Source organism: Haemaphysalis longicornis, unplaced genomic scaffold (genome assembly GCF_048455015.1).
Source record: "Haemaphysalis longicornis isolate Haplotype H1 unplaced genomic scaffold, Haemaphysalis longicornis Haplotype H1 scaffold_1, whole genome shotgun sequence".
Lineage (NCBI taxonomy): Eukaryota > Metazoa > Arthropoda > Arachnida > Ixodida > Ixodidae > Haemaphysalis > Haemaphysalis longicornis.
In genome coordinates this window covers 458,777,390-458,797,405 of record NW_027526203.1, presented here as the reverse complement: position 1 = coordinate 458,797,405, position 20,016 = coordinate 458,777,390, and the positions used below count along the sequence as shown (strand labels likewise).

At 52.0% G+C, this 20,016-nt stretch overlaps 1 protein-coding gene across 2 annotated transcripts in view; it reads right to left on the bottom strand.

Annotated features, from left to right (window-relative positions):
* Positions 1–20,016, bottom strand: part of Hex-a (Hexokinase A) — a 36,485-nt gene that overhangs the window by 9,990 nt on the left and 6,479 nt on the right. The window contains exons 2-8 of one of the 2 annotated variants that reach the window (XM_077687943.1): positions 12,625–12,763; positions 6,877–7,039; positions 6,163–6,302; positions 2,393–2,608; positions 1,091–1,190; positions 681–873; positions 418–576 (exon numbers count right to left, since the gene is read on the bottom strand). In XM_077687943.1, coding sequence (XP_077544069.1) covers positions 418–576; positions 681–873; positions 1,091–1,190; positions 2,393–2,608; positions 6,163–6,302; positions 6,877–7,030 — 962 coding nt within the window. In that variant the 5' untranslated portion in view covers positions 7,031–7,039; positions 12,625–12,763. The remainder of the gene's footprint in view (positions 1–417; positions 577–680; positions 874–1,090; positions 1,191–2,392; positions 2,609–6,162; positions 6,303–6,876; positions 7,040–12,624; positions 12,764–20,016) is intronic. The other variant, XM_077687942.1, reaches the window with a different exon arrangement.

Sequence of the window (20,016 nt, the reverse complement as noted above, 5' to 3'; positions counted from 1 at the left end):
AAATGCCATCCGAGTCCCGCCAAAACCTTCAAGGTTCTCCACAATTTAAATTGCAACTCCACAATTAAAAAAAAATTTCTGCCGAGCACACTTGTTTTTTGACCATCATTTGGCAACTTTATTTGCGCGACGACAGAAGACGACAGGAGACGCTGACAGCACAAGCCCGTAAGGTGCTTCGCCCCTAAAAACCAACTGGAGAGATGTAGCTGAACATGGTACCAGTGAACTCAGCACAAGTCAAACAGTGCAATAAGACTAATGAAGCAGAAATTTGATCATTTAAATTTCAGGTTTGAAATATGGAAAATCTGTAAGCGTTTTCAATATAAAGCCTTAGCACTTGAGGATAAACCTGGCACTGCAATTACTATTAGTGTCTATACCACTACTTTGTGTCGTAAAAAGGCTTCTTACCTTTCAATCTGGGAAATGTACTTTGTCTTGAAGAGGTAGGGAGTTTTCATTTTCTCGGAAATTTTCTCGGCATTGAACATCAGACCCTCTTGAATCATGTGGAGCACTACACGGCGGACAAGTTCACCCATGTACATGCCAGAAATCATCTTCTCAAACCTAAACAAACAAACGAAATAGGCAAGGGCCACGATAAGAGAAGGCTGAGCTGTGGAGGAGCAATCAGATGTAGCAGGCGCGTACACTCAGCCTGCACTACTCACAGCTGCTTTCCGGGGTTGAGCGAAGCCATGTCAATTTCTTTGTCATAACGAGTCCGCACAAACTCCAAGGAGCCATGGTCGCCAAATGCGCCCCACTCTGTGTTGATTATCACCTGCCTAGGCTCGTCTTTGTCGCCATTCCACAGTTCCACGTTTTCAATTTTCTCCATGTAGCATGCATTTGTTCCAGTACCTGCAAAAGGAGAACAATGAGACGAGAGTTTAACAACCCGCAGCAAGCATGGAGGCCAGTCACCATGTCGGAGGGGACATTTCCGACTACTGCAAAACAATCTAGAAGAGTGTCAATTATAGCACTGAAGGGAAAATGCACAACGACTACAAGAAGAAAGTAGAAGGTGGAATTGACAGAAAGCCTCTCCCAAGTCATTCAAATAGGCCTCGCTTACCAACAATGAGCCCAAGTCTGCACTGCTTGTTCTTGTGAGCACACGACATCAGTGTTCCCGTTGTGTCATTCACGATTGCCATCACATCAATGTGGATGTCCTGAAAAAAACAGACAGCACGTCTAATAATACTGCAGCAGAAATAGGCTATAGGAACGATGGCTGCGATGGACAGTAGGTGCCCCTAGGACATACAAAAAACACAATGCTTCTCGGTCGTTTATCTGCAGCAGTAAAATTATTCTAACTTTCCCCTTCCCCCCCTCCCACTTGCCCTGCCCCCACTGAAATTACAATAGCTAAAGTATACCAATCACTTATGAATGGCAAACTGAACATAGGCTTGGTAGAACGCCCTCCTGCATAAACTGTCCATTTTTAGCACAGAATTGCCCTGTGTTCGAGACACCATTTGAACAATAAGAAGCTGTTATATATGTTGGAAGAGCAGAATCCGACGCCGTTTTCACAAGTTTGTTGAATAGGCTCCTTTTTGCATTCAGCACAAATTCGTGCACAGAACGAGACTTGGAAATTCAAATGGCGAGCATTACACTTGCAGCTACTGCCTTTGTGCTAACGGTTTAGTCGTGCATTACCATCCAGGTACAGCCATGCAGTGCCAGGCGGTTGGTTGGTGCTCAAAAACAAGGTTTTAGTTGACCCCTTTATGTTGCACAGATTTTCCAGTTGGCTAGTTTGGACAAAGCTAATGGCTGTTTAACTTGGTATTTTATGCATGAAAACTACAATGTTTAAGAGGTACGTCACAGTGGAGGGTTATGGATGAATTTAGGCTAACTAAGGTTCTTTACTAAGAGTCAAAATTGTGAACACGCAGGCCACAGCTGATGACTGAACCGATGACCTCATGCTCAGCCGTGCAACACCCAAGCAGCTGGGAAACTGTGGCAGGTAAGGCCTTAAGCGTGCGCAGGTCCACACGACAGGGGCCGATCCCCATCACAGCCCTTTCCTTCCCAATATGTATACACGAGTGCATAAGAGAATGGTCCGCCGCAGTCTGTTCACCAGCAAAGTGACAGTCCCACAACTACTTTTTTTTTTACATTTCTAGAATAAGAAATCCCAAATTTTACATTCTTTCTCAGCGGTCCCGGGGTGGTACGGCCCCTTGACCTGTCCCCCATGATCATGTTTATGGGTAGAGCTGCTAATGGCTTCCAGCGGGTAGGTAACACACAAGTAAACAGGCTCGTGCCCCATTCTGACCCCCAAGAAAAGGCCACAATCTGAAGAGATTCCTGGCAGGAATGGCAATATCAATACTGCATTACCAACCTTTCGCTTGGCGAGGGCCTTGCGCAGCAGGCTCACCACATCTTCATTCACCACGCCAGAGCATTTGAAGCCCTTGGTCCAGGTGACAAGTCGGGCCACTGTGAGGCCTTCCTGACGGCAGGGAAAGCTGAAGGTGAAGCCCAAGGGAAGCGACTTGCCCTTCACTTTGTACTTGTCCATGAAATTGGACATACAGTCAGCAATGTGGTCAAACAGCTGCAAGGGAGAAACGGAGCACACATTGGCACACTGGTCGGCGGGTCAGGGAGAATGAAGGAGAGCACGACGTCGGCACTGCTGGCCACAGCGCAGATGCACAGCAGGTGTGGCCGCTAGACAACTCTCTGGAAGACCGAAGCTGGCCCCAACCCATTAATTAAGGGCCAGTACATCTGCGTGAACATTCGTGTGGAGATATTTATTACAGCTCACTGATAAACCCAAAGCTGTGCACGCTCACTTTTGTCATGAAAGTGGCCAGCTTCTGTACAGGGAAAGGGGGAGAGAGGAGTGCAATCGTGCCACCGTGGCCAGTCAACCCTCAGTGCAAATTCAGCCAACTGAATATTGCCTGGCAGTGGCCCAGACTAAGGAAAGCACAATAGCAACTGCCTTGGGCAAAAAATAGGAGTATTGGTGAAGACCAGCCCCTATTATGCTATGGAAGGTGCAGACAAGAAGTTAAGCTAAGCGACATTTCTGTGCCTTTCCAGCAAAGCAGAACTCTCCATTCATTTGAGTGCTCTTATAGCCACTTTGCCCACAAAAACTACCGTGTTGAATTAACTCCTGAACCCCTTGCACTGAGTCTTCAAAAAAAAAAAAAAGAATAACCTAAAGATTTGCTTCCTATGAAGGTTTTCAGATACAGCAAACAAAAATATACCGAAACGAAAAAAGCACAGGACACCTTCACAACCGTAAGTGTACCTAAATCTCAAGAAACATTCATTATGCTGCCATAACAATGACCCAATAGCCCATCTGGTATAGGGCAAAGGCCCATTTCTGGAAAATTTTGTTAGACCAAGAAAAAGGCAAATTAGGCGACTTTGACCAACCCCTGGAGCAGGAATTCCAGCATGAATACACCTCCTCTACAAGAACAGTTGTAGCGCACAGCACAGTGGTGGCCGCTGAAGCTGACACTGGAGCTAACATGCAATATGCTGTACTTTGAAGAAAAGGATGCAGAACCGCAGGCTAAATTATATGAATCAAAAAATAAGAATAAATCCACCAGTGATAAATGAATTGACTCCATTATACAAAATACTGTCCCTAGAGTACTAGAAATGTACAGCACACGAGATCTTGCAGTTGCTCGAAAGGAGGTGAACCCCTAGTACGTCTGTGTAATGGCACCATTGAAAGAAACATGCAGACCATTATTTAGCTGGGGAGGCATTTTTAGCACACTGGAAGAGCTTATAAAAAGGCCACGAGGACTACCCACTTGCAAAGGCATTTTAGGATTCACAAGACTGCGTCATAACTCCCCTGCAAAGCCATTATTTTCCACATCTATCTGCTCTCCTTATCAGACAAGCCAGCAAGGCTTGCACTGAACTTGACCCCCAATATAGAAATAAGGTTGACTCAGGCAAGTTGGTGATCAGCTAGTTCATGAACAGCAGCCATAACTGGGAATCAAATCCCCGACCTTGTGCTCCGCAGGTCTACCCCTTAACAAATAAAACCACATCACTCGAAAAAACCTACAATAAATAAAACAAACTAGACAACAGAGAACATTGATTTTTCCATAAAGCCCACTTTTCGTCTCTTCCTTGAAGCACAGGCAGTGTGCACTGAGGAGCCAGAATATTTGTCTTTCTGTGTGATGTCTGAATGTCTGTGTCTGTGTGATGAAGTTTAGATGTGCATAAAACAAGCAAAAATAACATGATTTAGCAAAGAAAAAAAATTCAGACACACTTATGACTGTGTGTTATAGACAACCTGTCACGAGCCTTGATAGCAGCTCTCATGGTCACTAGCCCCTCCCCTTCCGAACAGGGGCGGTATTCTCGTAACTGTCCCTTTTGAAAACGTCCCTTTTGAGTCCCTTTCATCGTGATGTACTTCCGGTTAAGCAGTACGCGTTGGCAGTAGGTTTGTTGCGCTTGCGTTACGTCACTTCCGGTTGTTTGCTTTTAGCCAATCAGGGCTCGCCAAAAGGGACACTTTTGAAAGGGACGCAAAAGGGACAAAACTCGAGAATACCGCCCCAGGACAAAGACTGAATTTCTGCGCTTTAAATTCGTATAATGGAGTACCAACTAGCTCAAACTCACACGTTGTTAACATATATTGACGTTTGCAAGCATGGAGCGTTTTCTGCTCGCGAAAACGCGCCGCGCACGCCACAGGCGCGCTGACGCTGAAGCGGTAAAGTCCACCCGCACGCCGCACGCTGCGCGCGGCGCGGCCGGCGGCGGCAACATGGCGCCGGCTTCGGTCGCGAAGTGGTGTGGGGATCTCGAGCGACTGCGTCTAACAACTCTCTAAAATGCTGCTCAAGGCACACAAGAAGTTGCTTGTGCGGTAAAGGAGCTTATAATGTGGGCGAAAACGGTACTATAAAGGTACGTCCTCACTTGCGGCGCAGCGCGCGCGCAGGGCCGCGCGCGCAAAAACGCCGCCGCTTTTTGGAGGCCAGACTACTGGGAGCGCGCGCGCGCAAAGGCGGCGGCGGCGGTGGCTCAAACCGGTCCTCGCCCTCTCCGACGGTGTAGCAGGGTGTAGCAGGGAAGAACGTTTCTGCGCGCTCGCCGGTTGTCCGCGCCGGCCCAGCTCCCCAAGGAGAGCACTGACCTCGCTCACGTGACCTCGCTCACGTGACCCGGCGCTGATTGGCTCGCCGAGTTTGCCGCAAAGCGCCTTGCCGCGAGAAATGGGGTCCTGCGCTATTTTTTTGCGGCAGAGGAATCTTGCCGCAAACGGGTTTTTGCGGCGCCGCTTTTTGCGAGCGCGGCGCTGCGCGCGCGCGGCGCCGCAAGTGAGGACGTACCTTAAAACATCATCCGCGCCGCTAGTGAAAGCGCCCATGCAATATCTGCCAGGGTGGTAAGTCTAAGCATCCCTGGCGAAGCCAGCCGGCTGTGACCTGTCTCGAGCCATCTCGAGCGCTTCGAAACTGCCGCCATGAGGCGCGCGCCTCCCCATTGGCGCAAGTCGCCAGGCTCCTCCCACAGCCACGCGCGACGCGCGGCCTTTTCTATGCAAGGCAGATGTTGCCGTGCGCGCGGAATCGTCGACGCGGGAGTCAAAAAATCGCACGCACGATTCGCGTGCAAAAACGCGCCATGCGGTTCACCCTTTACAGCGGCTGTCGTTAAAACTGGTCAATCAAACTGAGTAGGTGTGCAATATTTGTGGGCTGGGCGGGTATGCCAACATCATGGCCAATGAGGTGGGAATTGTGGGTGGTAGGTGTGCAATATTTGTGGGCTGGGCGGGTATGCCAACATCATGGCCAATGAGGTGGGAATTGTGGGTGGGTATGTTTTTTCGGCCAGGGATGTTTCTAGTACCACCGTAGGCACGCCGACAACGCTGATGCTGAATTTCTGCCGACAGGCCACCACTCTTCATATTTCCTGTGTTGTTCCCATCCCATTCGCCAGTCCACAGGAGTGCAGACATATACAGTTGAAAACAGCCCCCCCCCCCCCCCCCCCCCCCCGCATGCACGCACACACATATGTGCACGCACACACTAGCCACAATGTGCTGTTTAGGCAACACAAAACATTGATCAAACAAACCTGTTCTCCAGTTCCCAGCATGATTTCTTGAGGGATAGCAAAAATTTCGTTCTGCATGCTAAATTTGTCCCCATCAATGTCGATAAGTAGAACCCTGAAGTTGGTACCACCCAGGTCCAAGGCCAAGAATGTCCCAGTTTCTGAAAGTGGAAGTAGATGTTTTCCAAATGAAACTTGCCCCAAATCACCCCAGATCATGACAGCAGCACAAAAACATACAAGGGCACAGACACTGCTGTTTTATCTTTGTTCTTGCACTGTCATGTTCAAATCGCGTTCAAAATACTAGATCGAACTACGACCCTAGAATAATTTTCCTGTAGTAGGGGCTGTTCATTGTTTCAACAAAAGAAGAGCACATGCAATTAAAAGAAATCTTCACACATCCTCAAAATTGAAAGGCTGTTTTAAAAACTATCCAGAAGCCCAAAACGGCTTTTTCAGTGAGCCTGATGAATTTTCGTGCAGTAAGAAAAAAAAAAGTGTCTGCTACCAGTAATTCTCTCACATTCACCGACTTCACAGCGATTGTAATTTACAAAAGACACTGCCGCGAAAAAAAGTTTTATTTTTTAAAAAGTGTTTTTTGTTGTTTAAAAGGCACAAAATTTTACTACCGATGGCTATTCTACGGCATGACAAGTGCTCTACGCAAAATGCTCATTATTTCCCAGGATAATGTCATAGTTTAGCAAGGTTGAAAAATAAACCCACCTGACCCATTAGGCACATCTCTTACGTAGGTAATGAACATTTTAACTTCGGCTGATTTGTGGGTTTCTTTTCCAAGGCCCTTGTTGAATTCGTCCAGTAGCTTGGCAGACACTTTTTGCAACACATCATTGGGGAGCTCGAGGTCACGAGTCATAGATTCAACCTGAAAGAGGGAAAAGGCAGGAAGAGATACGGTTACCAACGCATGGCGTGAAGTACTCATCCTGTAATGCACGCGCCCAGGAAATTATCCCATAAAAATTGCAAAATAAAGGAATTCCTACATGGTGGCTGGATACCTTGCATGATGGCAACCTAAACACTGATGTCCAACAAAATGCAGTCTTATTGGAAGCTGCGCCCACAAACGAGCAGCTTTTTACACAAGTTCCCTGAGAACAATTTTCACTTGACATTTTATTATGGCAAACAACTTAGCGCATCATTGTTAGCGCGGTTGTGCAGGGCTTTTATTCATACTTTTCAATAATTTCTGACCACAGCAGGACAAACAAGCTCAAACACTACGTAAACGACGGAACAGACGGACGGAGTTTTAGCAGTCCGTCTGTACCGTCGTGTACGTAGTTACCGTGTTGACCGGGAGTCGTCTGGGCACTGTGCATTCGTCGCGTAGGGGGATTGGTTCCGCGGGTCGGCCCTCGCCATGGCCGTGCATTCGCCACGGTGGGGTGCGCCTCCTCGCCGTTCCGCGTGCGCAGGCACAGTCGGGTCGCGGTCAACACGGTAACTACGTGCAACACGGAACAGACGGGCTGCTAAAACTTATCAGCGCGCGTGTGTGGCTTCAACTGCCCGGCACTCCGAAGGTTTTCAAGCGGAGGTGTGATCGTTGGGGGAGGGGAGAGGGCTCAGGAGCTGCAGCGTGTGCCACCTTCACCACGCATACGAAGCAGCCAGCTGCGTGCCTCTTCAACGTTCCCGAGCGACTCAAGAAGATAGGTGTTCGGCGGGTCATCCGCTCGGTGGAAGCATACCGTCGCCGTCAAAGCCATTCGTGCGGCTTGGCAATCAAGGCAACGAATCTTGCGTTTAAAATAAACGTGTGCTGGCTCAATGTCTGTCGCACTAGGCAGACATGAGGCTTGGAGGCGCAGACCGCAGCCGCCAAATAGACTAGGTTCCACGCATTTCGCAGTTTCAGGAGCCATAAATTACCTCTTCAAGAAATTTTAGCCGCCGACACCTTGGGGGCTTTGCGGTTTTGTTTTACTCTCTACAACTCTAAAAATGTCGGCTAAGTTCAGGTAAAACGATGTTGCTGCTTCGAGAAGCAATGGATCGTGGCCAAAGAGCGTCAAAATACGATGCTGTTGATTGATTGATTGTGGGGTTTAACGCGCCGAAACTGCAGTGGAATCGAACCCGCGACCTTGCGTTCAGCAGCATAGCCACTGAGCCACCGCGGAGGGTAGGACGCTGGGTGTTAAGTACCAAAGCGTGCGGATGTAGAGGGCCGGAGGCAGCGTAACGCAAACCAGAAAAAAACAAAAAATGAGTTGGTAAATGATGCGAAAGGACACCTGAGCGTAGAATCCTTGCCAAGGAAGAACAGCAACGCTACCGAGTTTTGAGTGGGCCCACAGGTGCAAAAATACAACTTGAGAAAGGCAATGTAAAATCCTTAAATTATTGGTTCGAATGATGCGAATTCGAATTAACGAGGTTGGACTGTAACAAATGGCGAAAAACTTACTTTACTCTGCCCTCAAAAAAAAAAAAAAAAAAAAGGAAAGAAAGAAACAGCAGCTTCGAATGTGATAGCATCAGCAGGAACGCGGGTGATCGCAGTGGTTGCGAAAGGACAGGCCCGCCACGAAGTTGATTTTTAACTCCCATTGATAAGCAACGCCCTACGTAATAATGCTCATGCAACTCTTGTGTGCAACCCATTCTGCCTCGCGTAAGGATCATAATAAAAAAGGCCAATTGAATTGAAGAGATGCTTCTCCAATACGATTTCGTCAAACACGCGAGAAAAGCGGTCGCGAGCTTCACATTCGTGACAGGCAGTGTGGAGAAAACCGGATGTTCGCCAGCAACACATTGTTTCGAGGTTAGAGCACGGCAAAGCAGCACGTGCCGCCGCCAAGCCGTGAAGGCAAAACAAAACGACCTCGGCGGCGCAGTCTTGCGAAACGAGCCTCGGAGATCCGTCGACATAAACATATAGCGGGCAGCCAGAAAGCGAACCGCTTCTTCCTAAAAAGTGAGGCACTCCTCGGACGCGAGACTGACGGACTGGTAATTGATATTTATTCGCGGCCAGCGGGCCGAAGAGTGGCGCAAGTGACGTGACGACAGCACTGCGGCACGACGGGCGCTGCCGCACGTTGGCATTTTTCCCTTTGACGTCACGGGCCACCGCTGGCATTGCATCGCAGCCGCTACGGGCAATGGAAAGCCAAGGAAAGGGGCCATCATACTGCTCGTATTTTTTTCTCTCTATGCTCGTAGCTTTCGAAGAAATTGTTCGCGCTGGCGCAAGACAGTGCCGGAAAGGCCTGGCTGGACAGCGACGACGAAATCGGGAACGCCTGAAAGGAATCCACTGGCCGCCCGGGAATCGCGCATTTCATGACGGAAGTCGCAGCTACAGTTGTCACGTCACGAGGTTCGTCGGCGCCGTCGATGCAGCAGCAGCAGCTCGCACAGCCGGCTCTTGACCTTCGGCGCTCTACGTAGAGCCACTAGAGCGTAGCTTATTTAGTGGCTCTAGCTCTACGGTCCTGCCTTCGTACTGCGCAGCAGTGGCGCGCTGCAAAATGGCGCGGAAATATCTCCAAGTCGCTGCAATGCGCCAAATGCAGATCAGCCTTTGCAAATAGCGGCGTGACACGTACACTATCGGATTACTAACCTATAGTCTAGAATATCTTTGTAAAATAGACACAGACGACATAGCGGCTCTAGGATACCGGAACCGTCAATCCAACTGCGCAATACGGTACACACAAGGTGCAATAAGGTGCGCAATATGTCCCTAGATCAATCGCAGGACAGTGCCAACGGGTAATTCTAAATGCTCTTGTTGTGAACATTGACGCCGCTAGCTGCAATGAAACCAGTTCACAGCTGTTGTCAGGGCGCACCAGCACACTCCGGCGTCGCTGCTTAGACAGTCGCAGCGGCGAGTGAATCGATTTCCCTGAACATGCGTGAACAGAAGCCGACGGTCAGTGAACCGCGGCATGACTCACGAGGGGTGGGCTTTGTCGAGGCGTTTTGTAGCCAAACGACGCCGCGATTCTTTTTTTATATATATATATAGCCTGAAGCTGCCGAGGGCCCCCCCACAACAACACAGTTTTTATTCGGCAGGCGAAGCAAAACGCGTGTCTGGCACAAGCGGCGCGTGGGAAACCGCTCCCGTCGGCGGGGGAAAGGCCCCGCCGCAGGGTGCAGCGATCTCGGGAGCCGCTGCCAAACAGTCTGGCTGCGTGCGCGCAATGTTGTCGCAACTGGCACACTCGCCAAGTCACGTCGGACGGGGCAGCAGAGCTAGAGAGACGAGACAACGCCCGAGTCGCTGTCTGCCGTGACGTGACGCCCGCGCTAAGCGCCAAAGTCAAATGAAGGTCAGGGCGGCAAGGAGCCACCTGTGCGGCCTGAAAAGGCACAGGGGCGCGCACCGGCTCGGCTAAATGCGACCGCCGGGTAATGCTCGGCTGCAGGTGCTCCCATAAACACGCTGTGGGGCACGTTGGTGCGCACTGTTTTCAAAATTGGCGCGCCAAGGACACGACGACAAAGTAGGACGACAAGACAAGCACTCGGCTTGCAGGTGACAGCTGAAATGCTGCAACCCCTCTGAGTGGAGAATAGACCCAGCAAAGAGTAGGTTCCAAGCTTGCAAGTACTGAGGCTTGGGCATGTTGGTTCATGACTAAAAGGAGGGACTGTTGGTTCATGACTAAAAGGAATAAACTGTTGTAAGTCAGCGCTGTGCGTGTCGTCTCCTTCTTCTCGTGTCTGTCTAATTTGCGCTGTTACCCCTCCTTTTGGTTCCAAGCTACTGTGAAGGGGGTGGGAAAATGAAACCAACGAATTGCCAGTCTCATTGCTCATGAGGCGCAATACGATAAGATTTTGGGAACACGCTATAACCAAGCTCCAATTAAATTATGAACTTTATCGAAGCCTTTTTGCGGCTGTGTTGTGTGGTCTAACCACACTGGTCGACTATTATGCCGTCCGCAGCCGCCGCACAGACTACCGCAATGACGTCACAGTGGGTGCAGGGACGTAGCCGGGGGTGGAGAGGGTGCACACCGGGAATGTGCCCCCCCTCACCCCAATTTCAGCATGCCTTAGCAGGTTTTCCCCGCCGATTTTGTTATCGTCGGCGTATATAAGAGGCCACCAAGTCTGTGTTTCGTCACAACGAATGTAAAGCTTAAAACAGAAAGGTGGCAAGTTGGCCGTGGGGGGGGGGGGGGGGGGGGTTGTTGTGACATGGAACAGCCAACGTGGGAGAGAGCGCAAAAATCTCGATTTTCGTGGGTTCCGAAACGAACCGCTAGGCCCCCAGTGCGCTTGGCTGGCCGATGTTCGCGCGAGAACCTTCAAATCGCACTCGACTGGACTTCATTGCTGGACAGAAACAGCACAAGACGCCTTGCCTGCCTAAGCCCCGCCCCCTCCCCCCACTGAAAAAAAAAAAAAAAAATCCTGGCTATGCCACTGCATGCGACAACAGTCTTAAAAATTGCTTTTTCACTCATTTCGCTTTGTACATGCACAGGTTCTGCAGGTGAAACACGCTAACAATCTGCTAGATTTAGCCCAGCGGACTGGCCAGCGTGTCGCCATAGCCGACGTTAGCAGATCGGCGGGGAAGAAGGTGCGAGGCACGCTCTTGTTCGGCTGAGAGAAAGATTCCAGTCCAGAAGTTGGCCTGTGCATTTTGGACTTTGCATAACTGATTTCGCACGGTAATGTTTACAATTCTCCTCTTCAGTGCCCATAATTCTACGACTCCCTAGTTCGAAGTGCCAAGCAAGAATTGTGCCCCGTACCTTTCTTTAAAGCCGCGAACTAGCGAGCTATGAAAGGCACGTGCGCGTAAGCGTCACCTAAACGGTAGAACACATGAGCGGAAAAGCACGCGTCCACGCACGCGTCTCCGCCCCGAGAACCGCTTTGGCTGCAGTATGACCCGCCGCGTCGGCCGCTCCCGCGCGCATCCAACCTGCTAGCATAGTTTTAGCATAGCGGCTCCCGTACGCTACGCTAAGGTTAGCGGGTAGCGGGACCGGACTGCGCATGCGCGCGCGGGGAGTGCGAGGAGGTTGCCCCTCAGCGGAGGGAAAGAGCGGGCATGGCGAAGGCAGGCCGCGCGGAACTAATCCACCCCACCGTGACGAATTTGTTCTCCCCAGTCGCGCCCCGCTACCCGCCGCCGTAGCGTTAGCGGACGGAGCACGCTATGCTATAACTCTCTATTTGACGTGCCGCGACGGAAACGGGATTGCCCGGACGGCCATGTGTCCCCCGCTTAATACATGTATGGACGCGAGACGACAAGTTTTATTGCTCCGAGTTTTGCGAATCCAATAAAAGCTTCTGAACAGCAAAAGGTACCGACTGAACTTTCAGGTACTGGCTGTAGATTTCGTTTACACCATACGACCGCCTAAGCTACGACTCCAAAATTAAGTTAGAAAATATACTTCAATGTCTACCGTTAGTTTTTCTTTCTTTTTTTTTTTTTTACGTATCACGTACCTTAAGTTACTGCTCTGACTGCGTGCTCGGGGAACCAGACCATTTGTCCCTTGTCTTCGGCGTTGATGCGCATTGAAGGGAAACGAGTGACGGGAAATACGCCGGATGTGGTGTAACCATGCACAGTTCATCAGCTTACCTGCGGTTAGAGGTTACACTGGGTTAGTTAAAATAACAAGAGGCCATCACTGCCGGCCTCGCACGCTTAGCAGCGCGCTGGCTTACACGAAAGCCGAACCTCGGAAGCTCTACCGCCGAGTATTCCAGATCATCGGCTCGGAAGAGCTTTTGCGCCTTACTTTCGCTCGCGTAACTGCACCACGGGATTCAATGCGATCCGGCAATGGACCGAAACCATTGTCTCCTTTTTAGAATCGAGAAAGACAAGGATCATCGACCGCAACGCAGAGACGCCGGATTACGGGTCACCCTGGGCGATCGGTGCAGCGCTCGATACACGGACCGAGCCGTGGTGACGCCAAGGTCGGTCCCTAGAATATATTCTAGGGACGCCACAGGAGCCAAGGCGAAGGAACGTGCCGGAACGCCGGGCCGCGACGCGATGCGCCGCTTCCCTTGGGCGAGAAGAAAGCAACGTTTTCAAAAAAAAAAAAAAAAAAAAACGCTGGCAGTAAGTAGCCCGGCGCGCAAATGAGGATCGGCGGACGGCACACGGGGCGATCGTTTTTCACGTTTGCAAAGCTCGCGGCTTGTAGGAAGGAACTGGTTTGCCAGCTGCGAGACAAATGGGTGCTCCAAGGCAGTGTCGTTAACCTGAGCGCTCCGACGAAGGCGAACCCAGCACGAGGCTGCCGCAGACACGCCAGGCGGGAGACTTCACAGAGCCTTCGAAATACACGGCCCTTGCACAGTTCCAGCGATTAAACGCGCCCTTGGCCGCTATATCAACTTCTCGCCGCACGGCAGCGTTTCGCTGCTATTGACAACGGGCGCGGTAAGACTCATTCAACTCTGCGCGCCGCATCTGATGCAGACGCACCAACAGTGCTGCCCAAATGGCCCGCTCGCCACCCTTGAGCTACTTGTGACGGCCGAAAGAGGTCCGCCAGGCCGAACGCGAGGTTGGCGCAACAACCGCAGTGCCCGCAGCCGACACTGCCGCCTCTCCGCTTATCGCAGTCGGACATCCTTCGCTTCCACAACACACGGGGCCGCAGGCGGGGCTGTCGGCCCCAGCACGCGACGGCCGACGAGGGAGGCGCCATCCGCCCGAGAGCGCGCAACAAGAAAACCCTGCCTGACGTATTGCCGCTCCCCGCCGCGTGCTTGCTGCACAAGGAAACACGGCCCTAACGACTGGGGGCTGCAACGTCAATTTTTCTCTCGCCCTCCACTTCCAGGGAACGTCCTTCCGAACCTGCGACGTTTTGGCTGACCGACGCGTGCAGGGCGCAATTAGACAATGGGAACGACGCACGCACGAAACCACGTGTGGCAGATTTCCACGCGTCACGACCCGCGCGGCGACGAGAGTTACCATGATTGGTGCGCTTTCAGGAACCGTTTAGCTTGACTGCCTCATAATCAGTTTTGACGCAAAGTCCGCGAGAAAAATGCAGAGCAAAGGAACGCGCGGGTCTAAAGTAATCACGTCAGCAGAGATGTCTCGGCGGGCTTATCGGGTCTGGCATTGCAGTTATCCATATCGCGTACATACACTGCTCAGAGGAATTTGAACAGCATTTGAATGACGCGAAAAAGATTGTGCGGTAGCAAATGGTCCAGACGAACAGCCGACCCTGTGGACGCTGACAACGGGAGGCGCTTGACGGTCACCCCTCCCCACCCCCCAGGCCTGGGATCAGGCCCTGCGGAGCTCCGAGGTCTCGGACCAGGTGCTAGTCACCTCCCAAGGCCTCCAGGTCGCAAGGGGGAGCTTTTTGTACAAACGTTACCCTCCCTCTCCCTCGCTCTCTCTCCAACCAGCCCAATGGCTGTGAAACCCAGTTCATGGTCGCTTGCAGGGTTGCAGATTTGGCTTGCATAGCCAAGATTGCCAGCCAGATACCGCTACGTCGCTGCTGTACACAAGGGATGTTTCGCATCACAACCGTCGGACTGTGTTTCCAGTATACGAGCCAAATTTACGCGCCAATGTGGAATACCACGGCTTCGTGGTATGAATGCCGCTGAAGTATTACGACGTTGGTCGATATAGATTACCTCGAAAATCATTGCTTCGAACCAGCCCGCATTTCCTTAGCCGTTGTTTGCTTTACATGGTTGGGTGGTTGGCCAATTTGGGTTTGCCTGTGCTAATTCCATTACTTTGTTGAAGAGTAGGAGCACGAATGCGAACGAGCAGAGCGCGCGAGCGAGTGCTGAGAGACGTTTCTTCGCAAAACCAGGTCAAGGGGGCAGCGCGTAGCGTAGAGTAGCGAGGACTCCCTCCCTAAAATACGAATTTTACGCTCCAAAGCTGAAAGCCCCACCGCGGCCTTGAGTTTTATAGGATAACAGGAATTTTCTCGCACTCGGTGGAAAAGGAGATTGCAGTTTTCGCGGCCAACCGCGTGCGAATGACCCAGCGTGCTGTTAGACGTATCTTCGAGAAGGTTTAACCGTTTCCCAGCGGATGTGACAGTGTGTCGACACGAGCGTTTCGGCGGCGCGCGCAAGTGTCGGCAGCGGACAACCTCCACGGTGTCCAGCGCTCGCAACCAACCGGCTCGGCCAGACGGGAGGCCGCCACGTACACGGGCTGTGGAAAGCAGAGCGCTCTCCTTGGTGCAGTGCAGCGGTAGCGCTCAAGGGCACTATTGGCAGCGGCCAAGAAAGCATGTCGAGTGGTCGCAGGTGGCCGCTGGAAGCTTGCCCAGGTATGCGCGGGCCAGAAAAGAAAACGAGCCCCGCGGGCTCCCGACGGCACGCTTTGCAGCGTGCTCGCGCGAAGCAGACCGGTTGAGGTCGCCTGACGCCCGCGGCAGTGCAAGCCGCCGAGCTGACGGAACGCCAAACGACGTCCCGACGAGCTCAATGAGCCAAACACCCAGGAGACGAGCGGGATGATATCGTCTACGACCCAAAGCCCACAAACGGCCGCATTCAAGCCTCAGGGGCAGGCAAAGGCGACTAATCAGGAGCGATGCCGTCAGGAGCAATGAAACAGAGGCGTCACCCGCGCGAGCCACGGGTTTAAATTCCGGCTGGAGATGTAGGAGATTGTGAAAGCACCCTACTAACGGATTGCACAGCATGCAGAGAATCTGCAAACACGTAGGTATACGTTAAACTGCAGCCAGTGAAAGCGAAATCCGCGGACTCACTTAGTACGCCGCAGAAGTGAATTACAGACCAATTTTAACGCCACCGCGTGCACGCACAATAGGTGCAATTCGTGCGGCAAGCTAGGAAGGGGGGTTTGGACACGCTACGAAGTCGACATATTCCGAACGGGTGGGGAAGGTACATGGAAACTGCAGAAGGCCACACTCCACTGCATACCCTGTTGCCCCGCTACACACACCTCTGCGCGGCGTTGTGTTTTACGCACACAGCTATCGAACACCTGACCAATGTTCGTACGATATTGACGGGGCGGCTGGCTCGGGAGCGGTAGTGAGTACGAACCCGAAGCTCCGCACATCTACTAGCAAGCTGCACGAAGGTGCTTTTACAGCGACATACAGGTACGAAGGAAAGCCAAGAGGAAATAAGAGCAGAATATGTACGCTCCTTTGTGGTGCTGTCCACCTGAGTTGCGATAGGTCATAGGCCATTCGACTTTATAATGCATTATTCGAAACAATTATTGTTCAGCACGAATTACCCTGGGAAAGCGTACAAAACTAAATGCACTTTTTTTTGTACGGCCAGGGCCGGCGGGGAGCATACACGTGGACGCCGCCGACATTATAGCCGAGCATGCGCAGTCCAAGTGCAAGTCTAACTGATTTCCCGCAGTAAGGCCATGCCTGCGGAGGTGCAGCCTTTATAGCGGCCAGGCTTCTGCTATCGTTGCATTCTCGGCTGTGCGCCCTAGGAAGACGTGCGCCAGCTAAGCACAGGACCAAGAACCTAGTAACGGCACGACGGGCAACCAGCATCATTCCCAGCTCGTTCTTGCGAAGGTTTCTGGGCGGATCGCTGCAAAATGTTCGCCCAGACCTTGCGAACAGGCACCGAGAAGGTAGCACAGCGAGTCTCCTCATGGTATCGACAAGGATCGCTCGGCTGCGGAAAGTGACTGGCGGACGCACAACCGTTGCTGCCATTGAGTTACCGCAAAAACAAATGAAGCTTCTGTATCGTCAGATGTGTAAACCGAAATCGCAGATCCTATGCTGCAGCCACTAGGCGTAAAAAGACCGCGACACAGTGAAGGCATCAGCTGTACGGGCTGCATCCGGTCGCATTGAAAACGACACCCGAAGCGGACGCTCTGAGGGCCGCCTTTCTGTCCACCGGATACTGCCACCGGGGGAGAAATCGACACTGGTACGGATCAGCCGTCAGCCGAAGCTCGCTGCGATCGCCCGAGATGGAACGCTGGCAAACGCACCGCGGAGCTGTCGAGAGCTGCGAGCGAAAAGGCGCCAGACCGCCGCGGCGGTGAAGCGTTCCAAGGTCGGAGGTTCGATTCCTGGCAGCGATGCGCACGGGCGTCAACCGCGCCTGGACGCTTTATTTAGACACCACCGCCAGGCACGTTTTTGAAAGCTCGAAAAGACCAAAAGTGGACGCAGTCTCCCCCAGGAAAACGGCAATTAGTATCCCCGACGACGAGTGGTCTGCCAATGCTACTTGGACAAAAGCGGAAGCACGTCCTCAGAGGCCGAACAGCGAAGCAGCAAAGCTTCAAGGGAGTCTTATCGGGGGACGACGTTTTAGAAAACACGCATGCAGGGCGCGCGTATACAACGAATGCAAGCAGCAGATAGCCGTTTATTGAGATCAAAAATAAGGATGCAGTGTAGCAAGACAAAGACGCTACATATCAGCACAAACTGCTACACAGCGCACAAACCGACAAAGAAAAGAGGCACACAGGCGCCTGAGTGTGTGTGTGTGTGTCTTTTCTTTGTGTAGCGGTATGGATTACCAACCAACGTTTTTAGATTAGCTCTAAAAACGTAAAAAAATCGTACGCACTGCGGATCGAACGCTGGCTACGCTGTTAGGGTTGAGGATAGCTTGGACTGTGCCAGATTGATTTGATTGTAGGGTTTAACGCGCCGACGCAACGCAGGCGATGAGGCGCGCCGTAGTGGAGGGCTCCGGATTAATTTTGACCACCTGGGGATCTTTAACGTGCGCCGAAATGTCGTACACACGGGCGTTTTTGCTTTTCGCCTCCATCAGAAAAGCGGCCGCCGCGGCCGGCAATCGAACGCGCGACCTCGTGCTCAGCAGCGCAACGCCTTAGCCACTGAGCCACCGCGGCGGGTTTGGACTGTGCTAAAGAACCATCCGGGGGTCAATTTACCACGCGGTTGAAGGGGGCAAGCAAAGCAGGTATGCGTAAGAAGAGGAAGCTGAAGGGGGGGTTGGTTGGTGAAGGCTCATTCTGAAGGAAGCGCGCGGAACACTACACAGGAAAAAAGAACGCATGTGACTTTGCGCTACGTTCCTAGTTCTAGTGTGTTGCTAGAGAAAAAATATTAATCTTAACGCACTTGTCTTATAGCTATTGATTCGTTTTTGAAGCGCACTTCACTTTATACAAGACAACCCATTGAGTCCGTTTCAAGAATGCCGAAATACCAACTAGCCCATTATTCAACATACGCGAACAATCAGTTCCTATGGGTACAAAATAATACCGTAGTTTGGGTGCACTTAGGAGCTGATATGATCGCACGTTTTGTAAGCGCGTTACGCGATATAAATTTCCGGGACAAAACCGCGATGTCTTCGGGTGCGCACCTTCGCGTCAGCCTCTCACCTCTTGCAGATAGTAAGCTTTTCCACTGCACGCGACAAAACGAGAAAAAAAAAAAAAAAAAAAAACGCGAGTTGGAACTGAAACAATGCTTTGCCCGCACGCCGCGCGATAAGACGCGACAGGTATGGAGTCGAGAAAGGAAATATCGCAGACGTTACGCAGGGATCTGTTTACCCAGCGAGCTGCTGTTATCTCACGCCTTCCGGTCGCTTGTTCTTGCCACTACAAAAACGCGTGCACAGCGAACACGAGACCTTGTGCGGAGCATGCCCCAGTCGAGGAAGTTGTGGACACAGAGTCACTTCTTTGGACAGCTCGTTGGCAAACAGTTGCCGACAAGAGAGCAACAAAGCCCGCCGCAGCGCTTGTGGTGCTGCCTAAGGGCTTCGCAACATTATTATTATTATTATTTCCAAACCAGCCGAGCTCTCTCGCAAATGGGAAAGAAGTAATCGGGATTTCGGGCAAGCAAATACAAGCAGGATACCTCGTCATGAACCCGCTCTGCTTTGGGCTCTAGCCATCACGGAGGATATTGTGCATCGAGAGGAAGAAAGTCGAGATTGAGGGAAATGGTGACGTACGTACCGCTGAACGGGAAGAATTCAGCCCGCCAAAACAGGTGCAAAACCACATGCTGGCTGCATCACCTACAGCAGTGCGTGCCCTCACCGAGGCTACGTAGCCCCATCAGAAGAACAGTACGGTTGCGACGACGAGCGGTGTCCCCGGGCGCGGCTCCTGAAGGGCTAGACCTAGGCGAGTAAAGACTGGCGCGGTCACGGGGCTATTCGTATACCTGCGGCCCTGATGCTTTCGAACAAACTAGAGCAAGGGCTCTAACTACCTCGCTTCGTGCCCAGCGAACGGCGCCAACAGCGAGGGTGAGAGCGCGATCAAGAAATAGGAAACGCCCTGTCACGTTGGCGCGTATACGGACCACAGCCTACCACAACCGGTATTCAAATGAGAAACTGCAGGGCCTCGCGGTACGGTTTTCGCGCACTGCCAGACATAACGGGCTGTGAAACTTCGGCGTCCCTCGTTGTCAAGGGCGAGGCTGGGCGGGCGGGACCTCCAGTGAAATGCTCCAATCCAAGCTGGTGTCGGCTGCATATACACGACATCCATGATTACCTTCTGGAAACGCGTGCGCAAATGAACGCGCCACGACTTAAGTCGGCGCACTTACATCGCTCCAACGATGCTTTTAATAAACCAGACTTCATTTTGATAGCTACCCGCCGCGGTGGCTCATGGCTAAGGCGTTGCGCTGCTGAGCACGAGGTCGCGGGCTCGATTCCCGGCCGCGGCGGCCGCTTTGCTGTTGGAGGCGAAAGGCACAAACGCCCGTGTGCACGAGATTTCGGTGCACGTTAAAGATCCCCAGGTGGTCAAAATTAATCCGGAGCCCTCCGCCACGGCGCGCCTCACCGCCTGCGTTGCGTCGGCGCGTTAAACCCTACAATCAATCAATCAATTTTCAT